The sequence below is a fragment of the Brassica napus genome, chromosome A3 (assembly GCF_020379485.1).
Source record: "Brassica napus cultivar Da-Ae chromosome A3, Da-Ae, whole genome shotgun sequence".
In the NCBI taxonomy this organism is placed as follows: Eukaryota; Viridiplantae; Streptophyta; class Magnoliopsida; order Brassicales; family Brassicaceae; genus Brassica; species Brassica napus.
Window position 1 is genome coordinate 25,027,910 of NC_063436.1, and position 24,620 is coordinate 25,052,529.

General features: G+C 40.2%; 1 protein-coding gene, 1 non-coding gene and 1 pseudogene across 2 annotated transcripts; all 3 read right to left on the reverse strand.

Annotated features, from left to right (window-relative positions):
• LOC106440436 overlaps nt 1-24,620 on the reverse strand; it is a 61,526-nt pseudogene that overhangs the window by 10,411 nt on the left and 26,495 nt on the right.
• On the reverse strand, nt 456-23,938 carry LOC125591164 (disease resistance protein TAO1-like). Its single transcript, XM_048764759.1, has 4 exons — nt 23,306-23,938; nt 3,037-4,144; nt 2,645-2,944; nt 456-2,490 (listed from the first exon to the last, which is right to left on the reverse strand). Exons 1-4 carry the CDS (start codon nt 23,740-23,742, stop codon nt 658-660), a joined length of 3,678 nt encoding a protein of 1,225 aa, XP_048620716.1. The 5' UTR covers nt 23,743-23,938; the 3' UTR covers nt 456-657.
• LOC125607724 lies at nt 7,334-7,440 on the reverse strand. Its single transcript, XR_007338795.1, has one exon. It is a non-coding gene; the product is annotated as a small nucleolar RNA R71 (small nucleolar RNA).

Consider the following 24,620-nt stretch of genomic DNA (forward strand, 5'->3'; position numbering starts at 1 on the left):
AATTGGTTTAAACCAGAGCCGGTATAGCCTCCTGGTTTAGACAAAAGTCTGCAAGAGCTTTCTTCGCTACGAAAGTTAAAACATTCTCTACGACAAAACCTAAAGGAAGCTGACTCAAAGCAAATCAGAAAGAAGATAGATATCCGAAATGATGCTTTATAGTTTCCACACCATCACAATGAACGCATGTAGACTCAGCTATGATCTGTCTTGCCTCTAATCTGTCACCTACTGGTAGTGCTCTGTGTTTGATTTTCCAAATGGGAAGCTTGAGTTTAGGAGCGGTTTGAAGTGATATCATTTCTTCTGGTTCTACTCGTTTTTCCAGTGCAGAATTGTGTCTTAGCCAAACTTGTTTGCTTCTGGTATGGGAGATGAAACGGTTTTGATTTTGTTTTGTTGATCCATTTCAACAAAGATTACGATAGCAAATTGTTTGCTTGATATTTACGATATAAAAGGAATTGCATCATTATTATGAATAATTATGCACATACATGCATTACATATATATGCCGACACATTTGTTTCGTACTCAAACCCGACATATGCATACAAATAGAGAAAATAGAGCAAAAGATGCTCATCAACTTGAAAGTAAGGTTTTCTAAAGAGAAGTTATTTAGTGAAAATGTGATTTGTTTTTCACAGGTTCCATTAACACGAGGGAGCCAAGGTTTCCAGAGGATGTATCCAACATTCTTTAATCTCCCAATTTTCTTGGCCGTATTCGAACTCAAAGACTAACTCGGGGGCACTCACAGCGTCTTCAATTTCAAATACGAACAGATGCTCCCCTGAAGTTGGAGGCCATTTGACCCATCTATGAGAATAATGTTTAACACCATTGAGTTCGTCCGTGATGCAACAACATATTTCAGGACAGCCCCAATCATAAGCATCAACTTCACCCTTATAAACCACCAAGATGCAAGCTTTAAATCTCAAGGATGTAGGAAAGTGCTCTGTATCTAATCCATTCCACGTCATTGACAGGGAACTCCCGGTGGCTCGGTAACTGAAATATGTAGGCACTGTTTCTCCGGGCAAAATTGTAAGGTCTCTTGTCGATGTGTTGATGATAAGGTCTCTTGCTTCTTGATTCAGTTTAAAGCAGTTGACAAATCTGAGCGCATGAAATTTTTTCTTGTTAAAAGAGCAATCGAGTCTTTCGAGGGACCCACAATTGTCTGCGACTAGGAATTCTAAGGAGTCCGGAAGCTGCGGAAGAGACACCAGCTTCAAGCATCCCTTGATTACAAGTTCACGAAGATGAGGCCATGACATGATTGATGGAGGCAATTCTTCTATTGCAGTTCCACTGAGCTTTAGAACTCTGATGTTTGTGGAAATCTCTGGAAAGCTTTTCAATGACGAGCAGTCAGTGAGAACAAGTTCATCAAGAGATTTCATGTTGATATTGATCGGAAGGACCGTTAGGTTTGAGCAACTTTCGAGATACAACTTCCTGAGATTACTCATATCCCCAACGGAAGAGGGGAGCTTCACAAGACTTGAGCATCCATTAAGATTCAATTCTTCAAGACTAGTCATATTCCCAATGGAAGCGGGGAGCTCTACAAGACTTGAGCATCCATTAAGATTCAACTCCTTACGACTAGTCATATTCCCAATGGTAGAGGGAAACTCTACCAGACTTGAGCATTCTCTCGGATACAACTTCATGAGACTACTCATATTCCCAATTGAAGAGGGGAGCTCAACAAGACTTGAGCATCCAATAAGATTCAACTCTTCAAGATTAGTCATATTTCCAATAGAAGAAGGGAGCTCAACAAGACTTGAGCATCCATAGAGATCCAACTCCTCAAGACTAGTTATATTCCCAATAGAAGAGGGGAGCTCCCGTAGACTTGAGCATCCATAAAGATACAACTTCATGAGATTAGTCATATTCCCAATAGAAGAGGAGAGCTCTACAAGGCTTGAGCATCCATTGAGATACAACTTTTCAAGATTAGTTATATTCCCAATAGAAGAGGGGAGCTCCCGTAGACTTGAGCATCCTCTCAGATCCAACTCCATGAGATTAGTCATATTCCCAATAGAAGAGGGGAGCTCCCGTAGACTTGAGCATCCACTAAGATCCAATCTCTTGCGATCATTGGCATTATCAATATGCAGAGGGAGCTCCACAAGATTTGAGCAACCACTACAAGTAAAAACCTTGAGATTAAGGGAATTTCTAACAGAAGATGGAAGCTCCACCAAACTTGAGCAATCCTTGAGAAACAATTCCTCGAGAGTAGTGACATTTTCCATAGAAGAGGGGAACTCCACTAGACTTGAGCAATTTGTAAGATCCAAATATCGGAGATTGATAGCATTTCCAATAGAAAAGGGGAGCTCAGTTAGACTTGAGCAACCAGAAAGATCCAATGTTTGCAGATTAGTGGCAGTTGAGAGATCGGGAAGCTCCTTTAGATTTTTGGAGTTCGACAAATTCATCAATTTAAGATTTCTAATCGTCTGTAAAGGAAAAGAAGAAGAAAACCATCAATAAAAGAAGGTCCGCCAAGACAAATATAAAGATATCGTTTCAGCTGACGTACATTTACAAAAAGACAAATAATAGATTCGAATAAAATAAGTAATACAAAGTACAAATATTATTTTTACTTACTTTATTTCCTTCCCACAATTTCTCAAGGAAGTTGCTTTTAGTCAAGACTATTTCCACCAGGAACTCCGGATTAAAATTAGAAGGCAGGCATGTCATCGGAAAAGAATCCCAATCCAAAATTCTTAGATTTGAGGGCAGACATGTCACGGGATCTATGCTGTGAGGATATGGCTTACTGTGATATTTCACTCTTAAGAATTGGACATTGGGCATTCTTTTAAAAACTCTGTCACTTATCTTCAACCCCGTCTCCAACAACTTTGAAAGGTCCAAATCTATGCCTATAACATTTCGACTACCCTGCAAAAGAACCCAAAGAAACATAAACAAATATGATTTTTTCTAACATTCTGTAGGGAGAAATGCAGTGAACGACTAATGTGACAACTTACTAGTGTATCATCACGTAGTACTTGGCATATATCTCCAGCATCAACCAAAAACTGGCGCTGCCCAGGTTCATGAATGGATTGTTTACGAACAATTTCTCTACCCAAAAGTGCTAGCAAATCATGCATCTGTATATATCCCCACTCCGCGGAAATGAAAGATTTCTCAGCTAAAACACGAAGACAACCTTTCACACCAACAAAATTCTTTTCAAGACACCTTTCCACGGTTTCAAGCCAATCGTGTTTGAGAAAGCATGCTAAGTGAAGAAATATAGCTTGATCGTCATCGCATAAGGCATCATAACTGAACTTTAAAGTATTTTCAATTTCTCCATTAAGTCTAGTTCTTAACCTTGGTAGTCCCTCTTCCCATTCATGCTTGGGCCTTCCTTTGAAATGAGATCCCATAACCCTCAGTCCCAAAGGGAGCTTACCTGCAAGTCTTGTAACTTCCCAGGCAAGTTCCTTGAAGCCATCAGGTGGAGATTTTTGACAAAAAGCATTCATGCAGAAAATTTCAAGAGCCTCTTCGTCAGGTGGAAGCTCCACCTCGTAAATCTGGTTAATTCCATGTGCATATAAAAGCCTTTTATCTTGTGTTGTGATGATTATCCAACTTCCAGGACCAAACCACCGAGCTTCTTTAGCTATGGCTTCTATTTGCAACAAATGATCCACGTCATCAAGAATGGCAAGCACTCTCTTGTCCTTTAACCTGTCTTCCACAACTCCTAATTGCTGAATCTTGATATCTTTTTGGTTGATTACCCGGGACAGGAACTCTTCTTGTAGTTGCAGTTTCACACTGTACTCATCGTAATAAGGTCTGGGCCAAAGTCTTTTAATGTTCTCCATAAAGACACTAAATTGGAACTGATGAGAGTGTTGGTTGAATAGAACTCTGGCGATGGTGCTCTTACCAATTCCAGAAGGACCCCAAATCCCTACCATCCTCACTTCCTTGGAGCCCAGGCTTAACAACAGTTCCAGATTTTCCATATGAGTACTCATCCCAACTAGATTGTCGAAATGACTCGGTTGTGGAGAATTAACCAGCTTGTTTAAAACATATGTGGATATATCCTCGATCACGGTAGCTTCATCATCCCTAGAAAGAGGAGAGATGAAAACATCAACTATATATTCATTAAATTTACTACACAATCAGAGACAAAATTGATACAGAGATGATAAAAGTTTTATATTTTTAATTTTTGTATAAAAATTAGAGAAAATTACTAGAATGTTATAAAAAAAGTTTGTTTATTATTAGAGTGTTATATATATTTTAAAAATTACTAGAGTGTTTTGATACCCCTAGTAAATGATAATAATGGCATTTGCTTAATTTTTTTTAATTGAAATCATTTTTAAATATTAAATCCACATCACTAATTAAATATCCACATAATCAATAGAGAACAATCAATCATCTCTTTAATTACATAACGTTGAAAAAAAAAACAATAACACAACACTACTTCGTCGAATAACTAAAGGAACCCTAACCACATCTTCCCTAAAATCATCATCGACATTGTGTTTACTGCCTCTTCCTCGAACTAACTCTCTGTTTTGTCTTCTCCGATATCATATTCCCCGAAATCGTTGTCTCCAATCGTTTTTACGAAATATTTTTCACTGCAATCGCCTGAAATCCTCTTCTCTGCTGCGTTTTTCGAGTTTGTGGCTGAGTTTTAATTTATGTTGTGGCTGAGTTATTTTTCTTTTACGGCTGGTTTATATATGCAGTTATGGCTGAATTATTTCTCGTCAATTTCCAAAAACCTTGTTATAAGAAGTGTGCATTTCGAGGAGAAAAGACAAATACATTCCAAAAAACACTCAGATCGGTAATTGTGGGATGTATTTAATTAAGTTTGTTTGTGATTTCATACCCATATATGGATAATCTAATTTTTTTTTCAGATCTGAGTGAAAGAGAAATTTGAACAAAAAGAAAATAAAGGAGACAAAAAGAAGTGACGGATTCAGCAGAGACGACACAGAGGAGTTCATTGAAGCTTGGATACATGGATGAATACCAGAATGGTGCAGAAAACATGTATTTTTTGTTTTCTATGTAAAAAAACATAACTCACTCATGTATTGTGTGTTTGATTTATGCTATGTTGATATCTTGCATATTTACATTGTTTTATCCATTTATTCATGTGCATTTTCATCATATAGTTTAGGATTTAGCCATGTCTAGGTTGCATTTTGCATACATATGTCTCTATCAGGTAGTTGAGCACCACATGGAGTTTCTGGAGACATTTGAGTGCATTTGGAGCTCAAAAGGAGGTGATTAGAGTGAGCTTTGGACGAGCACTGCTGGAGCGACCTCTCGGAGCGACGGCATGAGGTCGCTGTGCACCACATCCCGGAGCGACTCATCCAGAGCGACACAGCAAGGTCGCTCGCGTTTTCATCACTGGGAGACGCGAGAACAAGCTCGGAGCGACCTTCCAGAGCGACGTGCTGAAGTCGCTCCCGAAGCTTGGAGCGACGTCCCAGAGCGACAGGAAGAAGTCGCTCGCGAATTCACCACCCGGAGACGCGAGAACAAGCCCGGAGCGACCTCTCGCAGCGACACAGCGAGGTCGCTCCCGAAGCTTGGAGCGACTTGTCGGAGCGACAGGCTGAGGTCGCTCCGTGTTTTGTTTCTGCTCGAACTTGTGTTTTCTCAAGGGCATTTTGGTCATTTCATTATGCACGTTTTTATTTTCTAAACCTATGTTTTATTACTCTGTAAGCCACCAGGAGGGGGATCATCTTTGTTCTTAGAAAAACCACCAAAAACCTTTGGAAAGTGATCTCTTTGAATCAATTGATCAGTTTTATTATTGAAATTCTGTGTTCTTATTTATATTTTGTGTTTCTCTGCATGATTAATCTGAAATCCACCATGGGTTTAAGAGGAATCATGGAGATTAGTGAGTAATCACCTTTTGAATTCATGGGTTAGGGAGATTAAGGGTGATTAGGTTAGAACTAGGATGTTTTAGTGTAGATCATTCATATTGCCTTGCTAGTAGAGTGAACATAAAGCATCTTCTGAGTTGGCCACTCAGTTGTTGATCCTTAGGCATTTCTCACCCGAAAGGTGTTCGATGAAATGCCCGAGATAACTCTCCTAGACTTTTAGCATACCTTGCCAAAGACATTTGTTGTTAAAGATGCTAAGATAGCTAATAGACTTGTTAGTAATGATTGCTTTCATATATTCAACCAAAGACATTTGATGCTTGAATTGTGTTAAGTAAATGAACATTCATCTAGACATAGAGTTTGTTTAGGATTGTGTCTAAGCTTAAGGTTAATAGATTGATTGATCGTTTGCCATCTTTAGTTCGAAGCTTGATCACCCGATGTCTAATCCCTATATCCATGAGTTCTCTTTTCCAATAGTTAAGAAAGTATCGTTTAGTTATTCCTATTAATTAGTCATAGTTAAAAACCCATCTAAATCATTGGTTGCACTTAGATTAAGTGATTACTTGCATTCTCGGTGCTTAGATATCTCTCAGAACTGGTTCGACAATCATTTATACTACAGCATTTGTCTTAGGAGCCTTGAAAACTCCTAACATCAAATTGGCGCCGTTGCCAAATTCTGAGTCGATTTGAACATTGAGATTTAGTCAATTGCTTGAGACTAAGTCATTTTTATTTTCTTTTGTTACTAACTCTTCTTCACCTCCCTTTAATCTACAGGTGTATGAACTTGAGGAGCAAGGGTCCATCAAACCTAGTTCCAAGAGCAGCAGACATCAGAGCTTTAGAGAGAGAGTGTGCTAGAAAGAGAAGAGAAGAAGACCATCAGGCTCAATTGCAGAGACTGAACACTGACATGGGAGACGTTCATCAAGAAGATGCAGGCGTCAATGGCGCTAACAACAATGGTCCACCTAACCAACAGCGAGCAGCTCGCCCCATTGGCACTTACGACCGTCCCAACATTCATGGTCATAGATTGGGAATCCGAGCACCCGCCGTGGCAGCCAACAACTTTGAGATCAAGTCAGGACTCCTCAACGTGATCGAGAACAACAAGTATCATGGCTTGGCTCTCGAGGATCCATTTGATCACTTGGACAGGTTCGACAGCTACTGTGGGTTGTCAAAAACCAATGGTGTGTCCGAAGATGCTTTAAAGCTCAAGCTATTCCCTTTCTCTTTGGGGGATAAGGCACGTCAGTGGGAGAAGTCTCTACCCAGCGACTCCATTACCACTTGGGATGACTGCAAGAAAGCATTCTTGGAGAAGTTCTTCTCTACTTCAAGAACTGCTAAGCTGAGAAACGAGATCTCCAGCTTTCAACAGAAGGGCTTGGAAGGTTTCAGTGAAGCCTGGGAGAGATTCAAGGGCTATCAAGCTCAATGCCCACACCATGGTTTCTCTAAGGAGAGTTTGCTGAGCACATTCTACCGTGGTGCTCTACCTAAGTACAGAGCCAGACTGGATACAGCTAGTAATGGGTTCTTCTTGGGGCGAACTGAGGAGGATGCAGAGGAGCTGGTTGACAACATGGTTAAGAGTGATGCAGTCTACAGTGGAGACCACGACAGAAGCAGTAGAACTGAGGATAAGCAAACGAGGAAGGAGTTGAAGGCTCTACAGGATAAGATAGACATCCTCCTTGCTGATAAAGCTACCCAAGAGCAGCTGCACTTTGTCGGCAACCCAAGCCAAGAAACACCAGCTGTTGTCCATGAAGTTGAGGGTTTGGAAGGTCAGGAAGAGCTGTGTTTCATCAACAACAATGGTAGCTGGTACAAGAAAGAACCCAACTTTCAGTACAACAACTACCAACAGAAGTCCTATTCCAACAACCAGCAGAGTGGTTATCAGCCTCGGAACAATCAGCAAGGCAGTTATCAACCTCAGCAGAACCCTCCTCCTGGTTTCAACAACAAGGGCAACCATTCTTCCCAACAACAATCTAATCCCTCTACCTCCACTCCTCAGGTCAGCAGCACTGATGCTCTACTGAAACAAATCCTGGAGTCTCAAACAAGAAGTGAGAAGCATGTTGGCTATGAGTTGAAGAATCTTCACTCAAAGATTGATGGGAGCTACAATGAGCTCAACAACAAGTTCAGAGCTTTGGAGAACCAGTTTGCTGCCATGAACACTCAACAAAATCGCCAACAAGGTTCTCTACCTGGTAAATCTGAGCAAAACCCAAAGGAAACCATGAAAGCTATCACTCTTAGAAGTGGTAAGGAGTTACCTCAGAGAACTCTCACCAAGGATGCTGAGAAACAAAGTGAGGGGGTTGCCATCACCATAGATGATGAAGTGGTGATTGTTGATGAGAAGATCAATGACGAGATCTTGGAAAAGATAGTGGAAGCAAAAGGAAAGGGAAAGGTTGGAGAAGAGAAGAAAACAGTTAAAGATGGTGAAGTCGTCTCTCCTGCAAGTGAGAACTCTTTTGTTCCTCCTGCCTATGAACCCAAGCTCCCATTCCCAGGTCGATTCAAGAGGCAGCTACTAGAGAAGTACAAAGCTTTGTTTGACAAGCAAATGAGTGAAGTCCAAGTCACAATGCCCATTATAGATGCTTTCATGCTGATCCCTCAATACAGCAAGTTCCTCAAAGATGCTGTAGCTGCAAAGAAGAAAGAGATGGAGGGCATGGTGATTCTCACTCATGAGTGCAGTGCTATCATTCAGAGGCTGGTCATTCCAAAGAAGCTAGAAGATCCTGGATGCTTCACATTACCTTGCGCTCTAGGGCCTATGGTATTTGATAGATGTCTCTGCGATTTGGGAGCTAGTGTCAGCTTGATGCCCCTATCTGTTGCTAAGAAGCTGGGTTTCACTCAGTACAAGAAGTGTAGACTTTCTCTGGTATTGGCTGATCGTTCAGTGAAGTACCCTGTGGGTATCTTAGAGGACCTCCCAGTGATGGTTGGAAATTATGAGATCCCTACAGACTTTGTGGTGCTTGAAATGGGTGAAGAAGCTCAAGACCCTTTAATCCTTGGAAGACCTTTCTTAGCCACAGCAGGAGCTATTGTTAATGTGAAAGAAGGCAAGATTGATCTCCATCTGGGTAAAGGGCACGTTCTGCATTTCGACATCAAGGAAGTAATGAGGAGGCCAACAGTTCAGGGCCAAGTGTTCTACATCGAAGAGATGGATGCCCTTGCTGATGAACTCCTAGAAGAGTTGTCACTAGAGGACCCTCTACAGCATGCTTTAACTGTAGAGAAGGAGGCTGAGGTGATCGAGAACCTGGAGAGTACTGCCTATGGGATGATGCTGGATTCACACCAGGCGTTTGTCAGTAAGGACCAGTATGAGGAGCTTCCACAGATGGTTCACCAACAAGTCTCAGTCACTCAACGAGAGGACAACCAGCAGGATGACTGGAGTGAACTAAAGGCACCTAAAGTGGAGCTTAAACCTCTTCCCCATGGTGTAAGGTATGCATTCCTTGGTCCTAATGAAACTTACCCTGTCATTGTGAGTAGTGAACTTACTGAGAATGAGCTATCTGAACTTTTGAAAACACTTAAAAGATTTAGAAAGGCAATAGGTTACTCACTAGATGACATCAAGGGGATATCACCCTCTTTGTGCATGCATAGGATACATCTTGAGGATGAATCAATGACTTCTATCGAGCATCAAAGAAGGTTAAATCCTAACCTGAAGGATGTTGTAAAGAAAGAGATTCTTAAACTCCTAGATGCTGGTGTTATTTACCCTATCTCAGATTCTAAATGGGTATCACCTGTGCATGTTGTACCAAAGAAAGGTGGTATCACTGTGATCAAGAATGACAAGGATGAACTGATACCAACAAGAACCATCACAGGTCATAGAATGTGCATTGATTACCGAAAACTAAACTCTGCATCTAGAAAGGATCATTTTCCACTACCATTTATTGATCAGATGCTTGAGAGACTTGCAAATCACCCATTCTACTGTTTCCTTGATGGGTACTCAGGATTTTTCCAAATCCCCATACATCCCAATGATCAAGAGAAAACGACATTCACATGTCCCTATGGCACCTTTGCATATCGAAGGATGCCATTTGGTCTATGTAATGCTCCAGCTACCTTTCAAAGGTGCATGATGTCAATTTTCTCTGATCTGATTGAGGATGTTGTGGAGGTATTCATGGATGATTTCTCTGTCTACGGATCTTCGTTCTCTGCTTGTTTGTCAAATTTGTGCAGGGTCCTACAGAGATGTGAGGACACCAACCTTGTGCTGAATTGGGAGAAGTGTCACTTCATGGTCAAAGAAGGGATTGTGCTAGGACACAAGATTTCAGAGAAGGGGATTGAGGTGGATAAAGCCAAGATCGATGTTATGGTTGGTCTGCCTCAACCAAAGACAGTGAAAGACATCCGGAGTTTTCTTGGTCATGCTGGATTCTACAGGAGGTTCATCAAGGACTTCTCCATGATCACTAGACCTTTGACCAGGCTGCTGTGCAAGGAAGCTACTTTCAGTTTTGATGTGGAATGTCTACAAGCTTTCAAGAAGCTGAAAGGTGAACTCGTTAGTGCCCCAATTGTCCAGCCACCTGATTGGGATCTCCCTTTTGAGATCATGTGTGACGCCAGTGACTATGCTGTGGGAGCTGTTCTGGGGCAGAAGAAAAATGGCAAAACCCATGTGATCTACTACGCCAGCCAAACCCTCAATGATGCTCAAATGAGGTATGCCACAACAGAGAAGGAGATGCTGGCAATTGTTTTTGCCTTCGAGAAGTTCAGAAGTTACTTGGTTGGGTCTAAAGTCATTGTCTACACAGATCATGCTGCCTTGAGACACCTTCTAGCCAAGAAAGATGCAAAACCCAGGCTTTTGAGGTGGATCCTTTTGCTCCAAGAGTTTGATATGGAGATCAAGGACAAACCTGGAGTTGAGAATGGAGTAGCTGATCATTTATCCAGGTTGAGGATAGAGTCTGGTGTCCCAATTGACGAAGGACTTCCTGAAGAGCAGATCATGGCTATCGAAGCAGTGATAGCAGTTTGTGAGACTGGTAGGAAGCTGGAAGAGGTCAAAGCAACAGAGGAGAAAGAACCTTGGTATGCTGATTTGGTTAACTACCTAGCCACAGGAAGAGAGCCTTTGAATCTTGTAGGCTATGCCAAGAAGAAGTTCTACAAGGATGTGAAAAGATATTACTGGGACGAGCCCTACCTCTACATTCTCTGCAAAGATCAGCTTTATAGGAGAGTGGTTGCAAATGAGGAGATTGATGGGATCCTTGCACAGTGTCATGGATCATCCTATGGAGGACACTTTGCCACCTTCAAGACAGTTGCAAAAGTATTACAAGCTGGATTCTGGTGGCCACACATGTTCAAGGATACACAAGCCTTTGTTTCGAAGTGTGATTCTTGCCAAAGAAGAGGGAACATCACCAAGAGGAATGAGATGCCTCAAAATCCAATCCTTGAAGTTGAAGTGTTTGATGTATGGGGTATTGACTTCATGGGCCCCTTTCCATCATCCTTTGGCAACAAATATATCCTTGTGGCTGTTGATTATGTCTCCAAATGGGTGGAAGCCATTGCAAGCCCCACCAATGATGCTAGAGTTGTAATCAAGATGTTCAAGAGCATCATCTTCCCAAGGTTTGGAGTTCCAAGAGTTGTAATCAGTGATGGAGGTTCCCACTTCATTAACAAACTGCTTGAGGGACTTCTCAAGAAGAACGGTGTGAAGCACAAGGTGGCAACTCCTTATCATCCCCAAACAAGTGGACAAGTTGAGATTTCTAACAGGGAGATCAAATCTATTCTGGAGAAGATTGTGGGGATTACAAGGAAGGATTGGTCCAATAAGCTTGACGATGCACTTTGGGCTTATAGGACAGCATACAAGACACCACTGGGCACTACACCTTTCAACCTAGTGTATGGGAAGGCTTGCCATCTGCCAGTGGAACTTGAGTACAAGGCACTATGGGCAATAAAGTTGCTGAACTTTGACATCAAGAGTGCTAAGGAGAAAAGGCTCTTCCAGCTACACGAGCTTGATGAGATAAGAATGGATGCTTTTGAGAACTCAAGAATCTACAAGGAAAAGACTAAAGCTTTCCATGACAAGAATATCCTGAAGAGAGAGTTTAAAGAAGGAGACCAAGTTCTTCTCTACAACTCTAGACTGAAGTTGTTTCCAGGAAAGCTTAAGTCAAGGTGGTCCGGTCCTTTCAAGGTCAAGGAGGTTAGACCATATGGAGCAATAGTTTTGTGGAGCACTGATGGAAGAGACTTCACAGTGAATGGACAAAGGGTTAAGCTCTACATGGCCAATGCACCAGAGGAAGATGGAGTTTCCACTCCACTGTCTGATCCTACCCCGGCCTAATCTAAAAGGAAGGCAAAGTCAAGCTCGGGACTTTAAACAAGCTCACTTGGGAGGAAGTCCCATGCGTATCCTTGTATATATTGCATTGGTGTTTTTCATTTCTCATCTTATTGCATAAAAAAAAAAAGGAGAGAGAGAAGTTGTATGCAGGTACTTGATCGGTTCAGTTTTGAGAAGGAGTCGTGCGTGGGAGCGAGGTCTCACAGCGACACCTCGAGGTCGCTCCAGCTGGGAGCGAGGTTATGGGAGCGACACCTAGAAGTCGCTCGCGTTTTCGTCGTTGTCTCGAGAAAACAATCACCTCAGAGCGAGGTCTCGGAGCGAGGTCGAAGGGTCGCTCCAGCTGGGAGCGACGTTATGGGAGCGACACCCTCACGTCGCTCGCGATTTCGACGGAACGGGCACTCAAGAACTGACGCGGAGCGAGGTTTCACAGCGACACCTCGAGGTCGCTCCAGCTCAGAGCGAGCTTTCTGGAGCGACACTCCGAGGTCGCTCGCGTTTTCATCGACTCGCGACGCGAGGAAACGCCTCGGGAGCGACCTCTCCCAGCGAGACCCTCACGTCGCTCCCGCACCGGTTCAGGTAAGTTTGCTAACTCTAAACCCCGGTTTAATTCAAGTAAACCGATCCTAACCACCCTAAACCGAACCAGACGACCCTAAACCTACCCCAACCCCAGCGATTTCATCTCTCTCACTCTCCCCTCCTCTCACAAACTCACAAACTCTCTCCAAACTCACCCCCACCAAAATTCCCAAAACTTCCTAAATTCTCACCCAAATCAACTAGTTCTTGTTTCTAAATCCAAGCTTTCGCCCCTGTAGTCTATTCCTCACCACCCTTTCACCATTTCCTTTCATCCAAAGCAAGGTATTGAGTTTTTAAATTCAAATTCGTAGGTCCATGAACCCTAGAATTTGAAAGTCGAAATTTGGTCATTTTCTTGCTAGATTGTGGTGAAATAGACTAGGGAAAGCTTATCTATCAAGTTGGGTTGTTGAATTAAGGGTGAAATTGAGTTTAATTTGCACTTTGGCCAAATTAGGGTTCATGGATTTGGGGGAATTTTGAATTTGACCTTAATTGGGTGTGTTTGCGGGTGTTTTAGATGCGTTAAGATGTCACATTGTTGCATTGTGCTGAACTTGAGTTTAAACTGAGAAATTCATTTGTTAAGTTCATTCTTGCAAAATGTTCGCTTGCAAAGTCTTCTTTTTCTTCACTTCCATCTACTTATCCCTTTCCAAGTTTGTAACTTTTCAGGTGAAAATGGTTAAGAAGACAAAGGGCAGGTTGGAAGCTGAGAGGCAAGAAGCCGAAAGTCAAGAGTTTGCACAAAGAGGAAAAGCTTTAACCAGCGAGCCAACTGGCTCAGGAACGCAGCGGACTGTGCGACAACAGACGTTGGCTGCAAGGAAATCGAAAGAACACGAGAAGAGGGCAGGGAAAAGTGTAGCGGTTCCCACCCATGAGGAAGGTGAAACTGAGAGTGATGATGAGCCAGCACCTACGAAGAAAGCCAAGATGTCAAAGGGCAAAGGGGTTGCTGTTGATCGAGATAGGGCGAAAACTCCATCTGTAGAGGAGCTGTACGATCATTTGAAGGATGGAGTCACCTGGGTTCCAACAAGGTTCGCCGACCTCAACCTACTGAAGGAGTTGGGTCTAGACTCTGATATTGAGGCAATGCTGGGGCATTTGAAGATGCCGAAACTCCTCACCATGGCTTATCCTTTCTACAAGGATGTCACTTGTCAGTTCCTCTCCTCTCTTGTGGTCACTTACCACGACACGGCGCATGTGAGGCAAGGATGGGGAAAAATCAGCTTCAAGGTCAATGGAAGAGAGTACAACATGAACTTCAAAGACATTGGGAGAGTGATGGGGTTCCAAGACCTAGAAGACCACTCCCTTCCCAAATGTGAAAACCTTCCCACAGAGCTTTGGAAGTTGATCACTGGAAACAGACACTCCACCGGGGCTGACAAGAACTCACACATCCGACACCCGTCTGTACGCTACCTCCACACATTGCTAGTCCATGCTTTCTACCCACGGAAGCAAGCTGGTAATGTTACTGAGGAAGACATGCGACTGCTCTGCCCTGCTATCCGTCCCTACACTCAACCCGGAGTGTTACCCCTTCCCAGCACTGATATCTATGCTACATTTGGGGTGGTCAGTTTCTTCGTGGGCCGTCTCGAACACTACAGAGACTGGGCGTGGTACACCACTGATTCGCGCCCAAAGATAGGGATAGGCGGAATGATCACACCACTGCTCCAATTTCTGAATGTTCCCTTGGGAAAGGACGCATCGGGGCCTAGGTTCATTGATGGCACCTACTTGAGGATTGCCACCTATTTCAGTGGGATGTACGGGAAAGACTACGTCTACCACTACTACTTGTACGGCAAGCCAGTCGAGGTGGTTCTTCCAAACCGGAACCTGACGAGTTTAGAGATACCTGGAGCTATCAGCTTCAACATTCCCCAGGAATACTTTCTTGGAGAACACGGGCCTCTCGATCCAATTCAAGCAGCTCCATCAAGGAGAAGGAGTGTCCCCGTGCAACCTGAACCACCTGTTGCAGACACCCCTGAGCATATTTATGGACCTCCGCGCTACTACTTCAAGCCCCATGACGGAGTCCTTCCTCCTGGAGCTCTCCGTGATGCTCATGACCACATTGGTCGCCTCCAGCGATGGAACAAAGCTCAGGACAGAACGATAGAAAAGCTCAAGGATAAGTGCAAGGCACTCAGCAAGACCGTGAAGAAGCAGGCAAAGACTTCAGCAAAGTTCATGAAGAAAGTAGCTGATGTTTTAACTAGGGGAGGAATAGCTGGATGTAGCTCAGCTGATTTCGCTTTCGCGAACACCTCAAACCCCCAACCTCCACCCCCGCCTGATGCTCTTGGTTTCCCCCTCACTGCTGCGCAGCTTCAGCGTAAGTGGAGAAACCCACCCACTCAACCTTCCACTTCCGGCAACAAATCCCCATCCCTTGCTTCTTCAGATAGTGAGGACGAGATTGACGAGGTTGAGAGCCAGCCATGGTATGGAGGCTCCGGTACAGCATCCGGTGGGTACTACACCACCTTCCCTCCTGACGACGACGATGCTGGGGCATCTGCCCCTACCTACTATCCATAGGAGGTACTTCTCTCACTCCCTTGTATATATCATTTCATTCCTGCATATTAGTTTTCTTCTCGGTATCTCCTTCTTTCTTTGACAACACAGAGACTGTGTAACTCAAGTTTGGGGGAGGTACCAAGCATTTGATCATGTTTGCTTTGATTGTGTTTCATTTGAGTCATGCATTGCACGCCTATTTGCATAAAAAAAAAAAAGGATTTTTCATTTAGTTTGCATCATTTGCACCATTAGGAGAGTCTAGAGCATATAGGTTGCATTCACTTGCATAGGGAGCAATGATTTTAAATGCCTTGTAAAGAACACTACGTTGCACCATTGAGTAGCCATGCACCTCTCGAAAAGACTTGTATGTTTCGAGCCTTGAAAACTCTTCTTGAAACTTGTTGATTGCTGAAACTCAGTCTTTGAAGCCAACTACAACCTTATTTGAACTGAATGAACTTAATACTTCTTGCTTAGGGTCCTTTGTGTACTGAGTCATGGCTATACACACTTGAGTTGTCACATCTTTTATGCCAATCTTTTTGACAAACTCTAGTGGTAGACCACTCCCAAAACCTTTCCTTCCTTTTAAGCTTTCATTGTTTGATGAGTGAGGCCTTCTTCGGAAAGTCTTACATGCGCATAATGTTGAGAGTATCGGGAACGACAATGCTTGATCTTCATTTTTGCTAGATTGGACACTCTATTGTCTAGCTATAGGTGGGAGGGCGAGTGTTGTGATCATGATTTGGGAGAAATGAAAAGTAAAAATGGATAGACTCTTTGTGCTTAAGTGAATTGATTTTCTGGGATAAGTAGAGAACCTCTAGCTCTAGTTTTGAAAAGTCTTGGCCCCCAACCTAAAAAAAAAAATAATAAAAAAAAAAGAAAGAAAAGAAATCGAAAAAAAAAAAAAAGAAAAGAAAGAAAAGGGGGCTAGCAAAGTTGTTAAGAGCTAAGAAATGTTTTGAGGTTGTAGAAAAATCCCTTGTAGATTTCAAAAAGGAAGAGTTAAAGTTCTTAAGATCCTTTGGTGAGAGATGTGAGTTGGGTTTGACATTTGGGAATGATTGTGTAATTGTATGTTTGGGAAAAGGGTAGAACAATGGAGATTGAGCATTGTATGCATGAGTTGGTCCCTTTCTTAGATATATTATGTGCAATGTCAAGGCTACTTGTTTTGAGAGTAAACCACCTTAAAGATCATATGTTTTGAACCTCTTGAATCACTTGAATAAAAGCCTTCCCTTACCCAACCAAATGACTTGGACCAATCGACCATTTGCAAGAATTCACCTGATGTTTTGTGCTTAATGAATGTGATAGTTGGTTGATTTGAATGTGTGGATGCTTGATGATGAGTGTAGAGACAAAAGGATTTGAGATAGGCCTAGAGAAGCTAGAGTGTAATAAGAGAGTGTGCTAATTATATTTGCTAGTTGTGTTTCTTTTGGCTATGAGCTCCCACCTTCAAACCTCTCTCCTTGCAAGTTCTAGAAAGTTCACTTGAGGACAAGTAAAAGAACAAGTTTGGGGGAGTTGATATCTTGCATATTTACATTGTTTTATCCATTTATTCATGTGCATTTTCATCATATAGTTTAGGATTTAGCCATGTCTAGGTTGCATTTTGCATACATATGTCTCTATCAGGTAGTTGAGCACCACATGGAGTTTCTGGAGACATTTGAGTGCATTTGGAGCTCAAAAGGAGGTGATTAGAGTGAGCTTTGGACGAGCACTGCTGGAGCGACCTCTCGGAGCGACGGCATGAGGTCGCTGTGCACCACATCCCGGAGCGACTCATCCAGAGCGACACAGCAAGGTCGCTCGCGTTTTCATCACTGGGAGACGCGAGAACAAGCTCGGAGCGACCTTCCAGAGCGACGTGCTGAAGTCGCTCCCGAAGCTTGGAGCGACGTCCCAGAGCGACAGGAAGAAGTCGCTCGCGAATTCACCACCCGGAGACGCGAGAACAAGCCCGGAGCGACCTCTCGCAGCGACACAGCGAGGTCGCTCCCGAAGCTTGGAGCGACTTGTCGGAGCGACAGGCTGAGGTCGCTCCGTGTTTTGTTTCTGCTCGAACTTGTGTTTTCTCAAGGGCATTTTGGTCATTTCATTATGCACGTTTTTATTTTCTAAACCTATGTTTTATTACTCTGTAAGCCACCAGGAGGGGGATCATCTTTGTTCTTAGAAAAACCACCAAAAACCTTTGGAAAGTGATCTCTTTGAATCAATTGATCAGTTTTATTATTGAAATTCTGTGTTCTTATTTATATTTTGTGTTTCTCTGCATGATTAATCTGAAATCCACCATGGGTTTAAGAGGAATCATGGAGATTAGTGAGTAATCACCTTTTGAATTCATGGGTTAGGGAGATTAAGGGTGATTAGGTTAGAACTAGGATGTTTTAGTGTAGATCATTCATATTGCCTTGCTAGTAGAGTGAACATAAAGCATCTTCTGAGTTGGCCACTCAGTTGTTGATCCTTAGGCATTTCTCACCCGAAAGGTGTTCGATGAAATGCCCGAGATAACTCTCCTAGACTTTTAGCATACCTTGCCAAAGACATTTGTTGTTAAAGATGCTAAGATAGCTAATAGACTTGTTAGTAATGATTGCTTTCATATATTCAACCAAAGACATTTGATGCTTGAATTGTGTTAAGTAAATGAACATTCATCTAGACATAGAGTTTGTTTAGGATTGTGTCTAAGCTTAAGGTTAATAGATTGATTGATCGTTTGCCATCTTTAGTTCGAAGCTTGATCACCCGATGTCTAATCCCTATATCCATGAGTTCTCTTTTCCAATAGTTAAGAAAGTATCGTTTAGTTATTCCTATTAATTAGTCATAGTTAAAAACCCATCTAAATCATTGGTTGCACTTAGATTAAGTGATTACTTGCATTCTCGGTGCTTTAATATCTCTCAGAACTGGTTCGACAATCTTTTATACTACAGCATTTGTCTTAGGAGCCTTGAAAACTCCTAACATCATATGTTTACACTATTCATCTGTGTCGTTTATATATCACAGCCGTGTCGTTTACAAAACTCAGCCATACCTCAAACATACCCTAAAATCAGAAAATGTTTAGACAACTCAGCCGTATCGTTTAGATAACTCAGCCGTATCGTTTATATAAATCAGCAATACCTCAGACAGATCCTAAAATCGGAAAACTGAATTCAAGTACTTTAAGAAGATATATTGAAGATCATCTTATCAATATCAAGTGAATATAAATCAACTGAATGTGTATAGTTTCATGAATTTCAAGTTGAGACGTTAACTTGATCTTGACATATATGTTCTCTTACAATCACTTATACAATTCTTACTTACAAGACTCTAACTTTAATATTTTCTTAAATATAAAACCTCAAACCATAAATTATAGAATTATAAAGTTATAAAAATTTAAAGTTTATCTTTGAACATTAAATCGAATATTTTTATTATTATTTAAAGTTTAAGGTTTAGGTTTATAGTTTAAAGTTAAACTCAAATTTTAATCATTTAAAAAATAATATTTAATTTAAAGTTCCATTTTAAATTTTGATTTAAACCTGTAACTACATTTTATAAATTTAAGCAATTTTTTTAAAAAAAATTGAAAAGAACTAAAATTACTAATTATATTGCTTTTTTCATGACCATTGATTGATTTTAATCTAAGGGTTCAATATTTTCGATATAAAATTATAATATTTTATAACGTTTTAAAATTTAAACTACAAATATTAAATATAATATTGTAAAGTTAAATATGTTCAAAACATGATCTCAAACCATATATATTTCGAACCTTTAACCCTAAACCCTGAACCACATACTTTGACCTATACCATAAAACATTAAACTTCAAACTTTAAAAAAAAAAAAATTAATCATCTACCATAAATTCTAACTACAAATGTTAAAACTATAATATTTTTGTTATTTAAAAATATAATCTTAAATCTTAAATCGAAACCCAAAACACTATATACCAAACTTTAAACTCACTCGGTTATATACCCTAAACTTTAAACCTCATATTTAAACCACACATAAAAAAATCAAAATATAATCATAAAATCCAAGTTTTAAAATTTAAAGCTTTATAAAAAATACACTTTAATATAAAATATAATTTTAACCATCAAAATTAAAACATTAACCATTGATTGTTTTAATCTAAGGGCTACAAATCCATCTAGTGGTTATCTTCTAACTTCTTTCTCATTGGTTAGATTTTTTAGTACAAGGATTACAATTCTTGACCATTGATTAGTTTTGATCTAATGGTTTAAAATGCATTTTTTTCTTCACATTCTCTCTTCTATTTGACGTCTCCTTCTCCTCTTCTCTTTTTTCGGGAGTTTTTTACAGTTTCAGATCTTTTTCATCTCTCTCACTTTTTGTCTTCTAAACAAGAGAGAATCATACATTATCATTCATTTTTTATGCCTTAGTATATTTGGTTTGTAAATCTTAGAAGTGAGAAAAGAAGAAACGTCAAAGAAGAAAAGAAGATTGTCGGCGAAGAAGAGAAAGTGTCGAAGAAGACTGGTCTTCGCCATCATCACGGATATTGAGCTCGTCGCCATCTATACTTGCCCACGTCGTCCTTGTTTCAGTTTCTCAGATTCAATTTTGCCGGTCTCAATCTTCACCGTAGTCGCCACTACCACCGCTTGTCACCACACTGGTCACCTCTCTCTCTTTCAATCTCTCTCGCTCTTTCTCTGTGTTTTGAATTTGTTCTTGTTACTAAAAGGTGGATAAGGCAGAAGAGCTTGATGGTGGAGGAGATAACAAAATCGTTGTGTGGCTTGAAGACGTCGGAGCTCTCATGGTAACGAGACTGCAGTGGCGAAGGAAGAAGACAATAATGACCTCCCGGCTCTCGTGATATGGAAGAAACACACAGTGGTTTAGTTAGGTTTAGATTTTGTCGACACGGCTGCAAGCTTTTTTGTTTTTAGGTTTTAGATTAGGGTTGGTTTATAATTAAACTCAGTCGTAACGTATGCATAACTCAGCTGTAAGTGTACATAATTCAGCCGTAACATATCTGAATGGTATAAGCCAGTCGTAACGTTCATATAACTCAGCCGTTAAGTGTAATATGTTTCACGACGTTTCGTATTTTGGGCGGGAAAAAATATTTTGGGCGGGAAAAACTCATTCTTTCAACTCTGAACACAATATTTAAACTTTAATATTTTCTTAAATTTGAACCTCAAACCCAAAACTATATAACTATAAAGTTATATAAATTATAAACTCAGTCGTAACCTATGCATAACTCAGCTGTAAATTATGCATAACTCAGCCGTAACGTATCTGAATGGTTTAAGTCAGCTGTAACGTTCCTATAACTCAGCCGTTAAGTGTAATATGTTTCACGACGTTTCGTATTTTGGGCGGGAAAAAATATTTTGGGCGGGAAAAAATCATTCCTTCAACTCTGAGCACAATATTTAAACTTTAATATTTTCTTAAGTTTGAACCTCAAACCCTAAACTATAGAACTATAAAGTTATAAGAATTGTAAAATTTATCTTTTGAACACAATATTAAAACTTTAATCTTTTCTTAAATTTGAACCTCAAACCCAAAACTATAGAACTATAAAGTTATAAAAATTATAAACTCAGTCGTAACGTATGCATAACTCAGCCGTAATTTGATTATAACTTAGCCGTAATGTATGCATAACTCAGCTGTAAAGTATGCATAACTCAGCCGTAACATATTTGAATGGTAAACGCCAGCTGTAACATTCCTAAAACTCAGCCGTCAAGTGTAATTTGTTTCGCGACGTTTCATATTTTGGGCGGGAACAAACTCATTCCTTCTACTCTGAACACAATATTAAAACTTTAATCTTTTCTAAAATTTGAACCTCAAACCCTAAACTATAGAATTATAAAGTTATAAAAATTATAAAGTTAATCATTTAAAAACAATATTAAAACTTTAATCTTTTCTTAAATTTGAATTTCAAGCCCTAAAACTATAAAGTTATAAAAATTATAAACTCAGCCGTAATGTATGAATAACTCGGCCATAACGTAAGGATAATTCAGCCCTAACGTATGTGTTGGAGACTTAATGTATGAACTAAAGTTATCATATTCAGATGACGCACCATCTGAGTCATCAAACATATAAACTCAGCTTTCAAATTCATCATCTTCTTCGTCTTTTCTCATTTTCTTATTTTTTTTGTTCAACTCTCATCTTTTCTTACAATTTACGGGACTTAACTTCTTCATCTCTTTCTTTGAGTCTTTTTTTTCTGCAAGACGACGAATCCAATGAGAGAGGGAGCAACAGGATATAGGACCGCCATATATGAACCTGGAGGAGGGAAAGCTTCTTCTTTAACCAATCATTATCGAAAACAACGACGACTGTAGTAAATCTTTATCAAATTTTCAATTTTAAAAAATCTATGTTTTTGGAGCCAGTTGCGGAAACAAAAATTACCAGAACCATAAAATCTCAGAGAAAGATAAATAATAAGTTGATGAAGATAGATAAAGAAGATGAAGAATAACATAGACCCTTATTTTATTGTTGTAACATTAGTGATGACATGGCAAATCCGAATTGATGACATGGCGGATAACATGGAAAATCGATTAGTCAGCCGCCAAACAAATATATCACTCAGCCTAAATAAATCAGCCCTCATGTATAATGTAAGTCAGCCAAAACGTGGATACTATTTCAGTAATTAATCTTTTGCTAATAAATCAGCTGTAATTAGGATGAAAAATCTTAAGTTAATCGTATCGTCAAATAAATCAGTCGTCAAACAAATGATATTCTAGTAATTACTCTTTCGTTAATAAGTCAGCCGTAGAGCTGAGTTTACTATTAATCCATCCAATGATGGCTGATTAAATATAACTCAACCGTAACAAAATCTCATAAGTCGGCCGTAAATTCAATAACTCAGCTAGTCGATGTTCATTAACTCAGCCGTAGAAACATAACTCAGCCTTGTCTTAACTACAACTCAGCCAAATTTTCCAGAAATCAAACCGTCGATGTATAAGTCAGCCGTAACTTGTGTACATAAGTCAGCCGTTATCCTATAAATCAGCCAGATTTCTGTAAATCAGCCGTAACTAACGGCTGATTTATGTTCTTATGTCAGCCGTTTTCTCTTAAGTCAGCCGCGTTGTTTAATTCAGCCGCAACGTAGCAATAACTCCGCCGTAACGACGTATATAGCTCTTTATGGCCGACTTAATGAAAACACGGAACCGAATTCCTACGTGACACCGGATTTTTGATTACGTGGCATAAAAAAGTAATGATATTCTTGTAAATACTTTTTTCCTTATAACATAAAAAATGGCACGTTTGGTTTTTGAAAAATGTCAGTATTAAAAAATAGATTTATATGGTTTTAGTCAATTGTCCTAAAATATTGTATATTTGAGTAAACTTCCCTAAAAATTAAGCATGTATAACTTTCACATTATGTGACTAGAAAAATGGAAGAACTTACATTTTTTCTGTTCCAAAATTATAACGGAAATCAATAAAAAGTTCAAAACGCCACAACTTTATTACGTTTCTAAAATTTTAGGAGAGTACCGTAGTAAACTTTTATGGACTTTTCGTGAACCTAATCTCTGTCATATTTTTGAAAATTTTGTTTATTTTTGTTTCATATTTTGAGTATTTTTCTATACGTATCATAGGTAGGATGTGTTTGAAAGATAGCAAGTAAAAGTTAAGCGGACAAACCAGTTGGATAAATGGTAACCAGCTATTACGGCCACCTTCTCCAAAGCTTGTTCCCACCTCCTAATCTCCTCCTTAGCTTTACCCTTACAAGTCTTTCTGAAAACCTCCCCAAAGTCTCCGGTCAGCTTCTTTACGTCAGATGGATCTACTTTGTAGAAAATAGCAATCACAGTTTGACCAAGCTCCTCCCTGCACTTCATAATCTCCACCAACTCCTCAAGACACCACTTTGAAGAAGCATAGTTCTTAGAGAGCAAGACGATCGCAATCTTAGATCCTCTAATCCCCTGTATGAGTTCAGGAGCGATGGATTCTCCTCTCTCGATCCCATTATCGTTGAAAAATGTGATTGTCTTCCTTTCAAACTCCTTTTTAATGTGACTGAGAAAGTTGTAGCGGACATCTTCCCCACGGAAGCTCGGAAAGACATCGTACATCCAGACATGAGAGGAAGAAGATGGAGAAGCCGATGAAGGAGACAAAGCAGATGGAGTTGATGAAGTAGACAAAGACCTAGAAGATAAAGAAGATGGTGGTGATGATGGAGACAAAGACGAAGTATCGATTTCATTGTTTTCTGGATTGAATCTGAATCTTCGAATCACGAAGAAACCTATTGCAGCAGCAACGATGGTAAGGATGTTGTTTTGTAAATTTTATTATGATATTTCACACTCTCGTCTACAACTTTACAACAGTTTAGTACATATATAATCTAAAGGTTTCCTAGAAGCAAAGGCTTCTCAAAACACAACCCACGTAATATTACAGATGTCTAAACATAGTTACTTGCTTTCCACATGCAAGTCATACCAAAATAGATTACGTAATCACTTGACCACCTTGCAACATCTTTGACTAAGGCACTTTCTAACAAATCTCCTCCTTGCCTTAGTTCCTGCAAACACCTAGTTTGTTTCTCAGATATTCAAACCTTGCTTTTGGTGAAGCTTTGGTGAATACATCAGCGATTTGATCATTTGTTTTGCAGTACACCAACTTTATCTCTCCATTCTTCTGTTCTTCTCTTAAATGATTCAGCTTGATATTGAAATGCTTGGTTTTGCCATGAAAAACAGAATCCTTTGAGATAGCAATAGCAGCTTGATTATCAACAAATATCTCTGTTGGTTCCTCTTGCTCCATATGTAGATCAGTAAGTAGTTTTCTGATCCAAACTGCTTGATTTACCGAGGCATTTGCTGCAACATACTCTGCTTCTGCAGTACTCTGAGCTATAACGTCCTGTTTCTTTGAACACCATGAAAACATTCCTGATCCAAAAGTGAAACAGAAACCTGTTGTGCTTCTCATA